Source organism: Acanthisitta chloris, unplaced genomic scaffold, assembly GCF_000695815.1.
Source record: "Acanthisitta chloris isolate BGI_N310 unplaced genomic scaffold, ASM69581v1 scaffold15684, whole genome shotgun sequence".
In the NCBI taxonomy this organism is placed as follows: Eukaryota; Metazoa; Chordata; class Aves; order Passeriformes; family Acanthisittidae; genus Acanthisitta; species Acanthisitta chloris.
In genome coordinates, this window is record NW_008668889.1 from 11,317 (window position 1) to 16,550 (window position 5,234).

Sequence of the window (5,234 nt, forward strand, 5' to 3'; positions counted from 1 at the left end):
CTGGTGGCAGGAGCGGGAGTGGGTCACTGGAGTTTGTAAAACGTACTGGGCAGGGGCGACATTCATAAATCAAAGTAGGCAAAAATAAAAGCTGCCCTGAGGTGTTCCTGGTCTCTAACACATGAACTCTGCAGTTGGGAGAGCCCTCTTCAAAAAAAACCCCACAAAACCAAATAAAACCCACAGCTTCTTGTCTTCCATTCCACTGAGCTTCTGCAAAGGTAGCACAGGCCAATCTGTTGCTTGAGAGCATAGGCTCCAAGTTTGCAAGCCCAGCTGCCCTACACTCCTGATTCCACAGGGCAGCCACAATGATTTTGAAGTGGTGCAGAGGCTGTGGCAGTCAGGGCAGCACAGACCAAGTTCTGGAGAGGGAGGAGAGCACTCTGCTCAGGGGATTTTGCTTCCCTCTGGTCCAGATCTCCAAGGACATGCTGGCACGTTTCACAGCTCCCCTGCATGAACCCACTGCCACCCACAGTCACTTACACTCTGCTCTTTAATGTACTATTTCCTCCAACATTGCACTTCCCAACCTCAAACGTGATACAGCACTGCTTAGAAAAAGGTATTTACACACATCCCAGCATCACCCCCCTCGTCATCCCAAGGAACAAAGGCCTCAGCTGGTGCTAAGAGCCAACCCATGGAAGTCTCTTGCAGCCTTTCTAGCAGAATGGCAGCAATGACAGAGGGCAACAGAGCTACTGTGGTGGTTTTGGATTGGTTTCAGTCGCATCCCTGATGAAACAACAGCATGGAGATGAGAGACGGTGTTAATCTATCCCCAGCCAGGGCTAGAAGCGTTTCATCTGTCGGCGTTCTTGTCGGCGCTGCTTCTTCTCGTTTGGTTCCTGAGCAGCAGGTGAAGAGTCAGCAGTGAACCAGGGCCCCAGGATGTTCACCCACAGGAGGTAGAGTGCACGGCCTGGAGCCTGCGGAACACACGTGGCACAAACTAGGTCACTCTGGGGACAGTGCTGGCAGGGGTGGTGCTACAGTCAGGAGGGCTGGTCCTACCAGGGAGGCAAAGGAACTGGAGTGTCTCTCCAGGCTGCAGCAGAGGCATGGCAGGATGCAGGGAAATGAAAAGCAGTGGCAGGTGGCCAAAACAAACGGCCTGATTTCATTTCATGGTTTAGGAACTTGCATACGTATACAGAGCTTAGGCTTCATATATGGAAATCCCAGCATCAGGTCTGAATTACCCAGAGGGATCCAAATGCCCAGACATTCCACCTCTGCTTCCTTCAGAAAACACACCCACATTTCTCTGAATTTAAAAAACAGTGATCCAGATGGTCTCCAGGGCACAGCCGAGCCGAGGCTGCCCTGTGCCAGGCCAGCCAGAGAGCTTGTGGCTGAGGACTGAAATGGGATAACTTTCCATGCTCCCACAATTGCCTTCTGTACCTTTGTGGGATGTCGTCAAAGCAACTATGGAATTTAACTAACTGGAGATTTTCTGTCCTTTCTGCACAAGCAATTTTAGCTGGAGACACATGACAAATGTTTCAGTAGAAAGAGTTTGGTGTGTTAAGGGGAAATCAAAGCCTACAGCATTTTATCTACTAAGAGGCACAGTGTCCAGCCTTGGTCCATGCTGAATGACTGAGAAAAACCAAACAAGAAGAAACACTGTTAGAGTCACAGAAAGGCTCTGTGCACAAAGACATCTTTGATCTGCCTCATGTTTCTTGCTGCCCTTTCACAGGACTAGAGGGAAAGGCCAAGGCCAGCCTAGTTTTTGTGTGGTTGACCCAGAGGGATCAGGACTTCTTTCCCTTGTGTGACCTCATTTTTTAACAAGATTTGACAAGGAGATTAAAAAATGTATCAGAAAATAGTTGGGGCCTGAAACAGGACACTGAAATGAAACGGATAAATAATGTCCTCAGTTCAGGGAAAGGCAAGGACAATGCAGAGGCAAGAACAAAAGCAGCACGGGCTGGGGCTTACCAAGAGCCAGAAATACCAGATGTAGAGTGAGAAGCAGCTCAGCACTTGGACTATAGCTGTCAGCAGGATCACATCCTTGAGGTGCCTGAGGGAAGAAAAGCAAAGCACTGAGCTTCCATTCCAGCCCCTGCCAAACACACCAGCTCCCGCTCCTCTGCCAACACAGCCCATCTGCACTGCCTCCAGGGAGCAACCCTGCTCGACCCAAGGACTGTCCCTGCTTTGCCACACAGAGTGATCTAGAAGAATCAGAGCAGTAAACAAACAACAGCAACAAAATAATCTGATGAGGTAAAGAGCTGAGCTCCCTCCGAAAAAAGCACATTGAGACAGCTGAGGAATTGCTGGGAGGTGGAAATCAGCAACAAAACCACCACCCCCACAGCTGAAGCAGCAGCCAGCACTTGCTGATTTGACACCTATCATGACACAAAGTGTAGCTGCTCATGGCTGGCTGCACTGAAGGGAGCCATGAATCTTCCCTGTGCCATTTCACAGGCTGACAGGCACACTCAGGGTCACCAAAGGACAAGCACACCACCACAAGCTGAGCTACAGCAACACACAGCTCCTCCTCCTCTCCTGCTTATCTGACTCCAGAGTCTTCCATGCCAGCTTGAGGGAGAGCTGGGAGCAGCTACAGAGGGGAACAAGCCTCAACCACCATGCGTGGGGGATCTGACACCCAGAAGCAGCAACCAGGTATTAGTTTTTCAACACAAGCCTCAGGGAGTGCCATGAAGGGTTAGAAATAACATCTCTCTTGTTAAATCATCTGCTGGAGTGAGAAACCCTTGAGTCACATCCAAGAACAGAGCCAAGAAAACAAAGGCAATGGCAAAGCACAAAGCAAAGTGACCAGAGACAGCTGGTTTAGGCAGGGGAACTATCAACACTGCAGGATCCACCATCAACAACTGTAGGATGACAGAAATCTTGAGCATCACTGGAGGCCACAGGGGGTGATGGCAGAGCTCCCACTGAACCCAGAGACCAGCAGGCTCTGCCTTCCTCAACCCCAGAGTAACACAAAGCATCCCTTCCAGTTACAGACAGCATAAGAGAAACATCATCAGATCCACAGCATTCCAGAAGCAGCTCCAAAGGAGCAGGATTGATCAGCTCTGGCACACTCAGCAGAGAGGCAGGGAAACGTCCACTGGATTCTGAAGTAACCACTAGCTTAGAGTGGATCCCTGATCCCCAGAGGTAATTTAGAGGTACAGGGTAAGGATGGGAATTTCAGCTCTACATGTTTTGTTTCTATAGCTCTGCCTCCTCTGTGTTTTGCACAGCCCATGTCTTGGACAAGCATCAGTTCATTTTAATGTGCCATAAACCTCACTCCAGTTGCTCAGGCTGAAGGTAATGGTGATTGCTTTTCACAGGAGATAATGGGATCCCTGTGCTACCTCCTGTCAGTGATTTTCCCTGACAGAGCCCTCACACACAGGGCAGTTATTGGGGCACCCTCTCTGCCTCAGTGCATCTCCCACAACAAGGAGGACACCCCAGATGACATCAAACTTGTATCTTTTCCCTCCTTGGCTATCCCCATGTTGTGTTTTGTTAAAAAAGGTATTAAAAATATTGTGCAATTCCACTCAAGAGAGCCAAACCAGTGTAAAACGGGAGAAAAACACTTGGCTGACCAGCAGGAAAGTGAAGTCACTATAGGATGAAGAGGGGGTAAATCACACAGCTCACAAGTCACACTAGAAATAATTCCCTCTCCTCCTGGCTACTTCATCTCTCAGCTGAGTCACTCCACCTGCAGGTACAAATGCTACAACTCCACTAAAACAGGATGAGAGCTCATCCTGTGCAGAGACAGCAGGTTCTGTGCCCCACAAATTTTTCTGCCTGCTGATAACATCCCTGGGCAGAAATCAAACTTACATTCATCAAAACAAACCTGTACATCAATATATGGCCCTGTCAGCATGAGAACAGCCATTGTGACACAGAGGGCTCAGTTGCAAAAAAGGCCCCACTGTGCTTCTCCAAAAGCCTGACAGCAAGGGAAGGATGGAGGTAAACCTGGAATTGCAGGCCAAGAACACGGAAGGGAAGGGACCAAGGATGCCAGTACCTTGCTGAGCAGGCACTGAAGATCCCCAGCAGAGGCTGGACCAAGGGACAGAGATTGAGGACAGGGAGGACAGAGAGCAAAGCCTGACGTGTCTACAACTGCCTGGCAGTTTTCTGTAACTACTTTGAGGCTCACTGCTGGAAAACATATAAATCTAGAAGGTATTTCTGCCATTCCCATAGTGCTGTCTCCTTATTTTATTTAACAGCACTTTTCAGGAATTACTGTTGTATGTCCCTTGATCAAGGAAAAGACAGTTACAGCAGTGCCAAGAACACTGGACAGGCAAACACTTGGTGCTGTCTGCAGACAGACACAAGAAATGCACAAGCACAGGGGACAGGAATGGCTGAGGAGGTGACAGGAGCTGGCTGAGACAGAGGGGAGGCTTTTTAGTGCGTTCACGAGTTCAAGACACAGCCAGTTTGCAGCCAGGATGGGATAACTGGCAGTATGTGTCCTTCTGCCCTGTCAAGCACTACCTGCAGTGCTGGTTTAAAAAGAAAATATCTATGATTGTGTGTTGCAACAGCATACACACTGTCAGCACTGCTCCTTAACTAAAAGATGGTTGTAAGCTGCTCAGCTGAACCGTTTGGGGTCTCCTATCTCTGCACCTCAGCTCTAAGGACAGTGACCATGCCAGGCTGACACCCCCGCGTGGAGGCTCCTGACTGGGATGTGCCAAGCCAAGGGTTCAGATAATGAGGACAGTTAAGTTACACTCTCAATAAAAACAGCTATGGGCTTCCAGTTCCCCTTGTGCCCCCACCAGTGGGCAAGCTGAGGTGGGAGCCTTCTCCTCGGGGGCCTCTCCCGGCTCTGCGCGCACGCTCAGGCAGCAGGTCCTGCTCACCTGGACTCGTGCGGGTGTGGACACTCACTCTGCCATCCCCTGCTCCATATTCAGGTCAATTCCCCCGTCGGCAAGGCTGCCATCCTCTGTGAAAGATGGCTTTGCCATGGAGTTCATGGACCGGTAGCTGGTGCCGTAGACCACCGCGCTGAAGATGAACGCGAGCTGCAAGGAGGAAACAGCTGTCACCGCAAACACCGCGACCAGCAGGGCCCAGCCCGGGGCACCGCCGGGGGCAGGAGCAGCGCTCACCCACGTCCAGGCCGAGGCGGCGGGGTAGAAGATCACCAGGTTCACCACGGCGTAGATCGCCTGCGGAGAGAGCGG

At 50.6% G+C, this 5,234-nt stretch overlaps 1 protein-coding gene across 1 annotated transcript; it reads right to left on the reverse strand.

Moving 5' to 3' along the window:
• Positions 1–480: 480 nt before the first annotated feature.
• Positions 481–5,220, reverse strand: TMEM208 (transmembrane protein 208). The gene is made up of 4 exons (XM_009073126.1): positions 5,160–5,220; positions 4,936–5,072; positions 1,960–2,044; positions 481–935 (listed from the first exon to the last, which is right to left on the reverse strand). Exons 2-4 carry the CDS (start codon positions 5,022–5,024, stop codon positions 798–800), a joined length of 312 nt encoding a protein of 103 aa, XP_009071374.1. The 5' UTR covers positions 5,025–5,072; positions 5,160–5,220; the 3' UTR covers positions 481–797.
• Positions 5,221–5,234: the final 14 nt, after the last annotated feature.

What these genes read in the sequence shown, in the direction of transcription:
- TMEM208 (XM_009073126.1), bottom strand. Translation starts at nt 5,024, where the DNA reads ATGAACTCCATGGCAAAGCCATCTTTCACAGAGGATGGCAGCCTTGCC. An exon ending in ATGGAGCAGGGGATGGCAGA is followed by an intron (nt 2,045 to 4,935) that starts GTGAGTGTCCAC and finishes TTCTTCCCTCAG; the next exon opens with GCACCTCAAGGATGTGATCC. An exon ending in TCTGGTATTTCTGGCTCTTG is followed by an intron (nt 936 to 1,959) that starts GTAAGCCCCAGC and finishes TGTGTTCCGCAG; the next exon opens with GCTCCAGGCCGTGCACTCTA.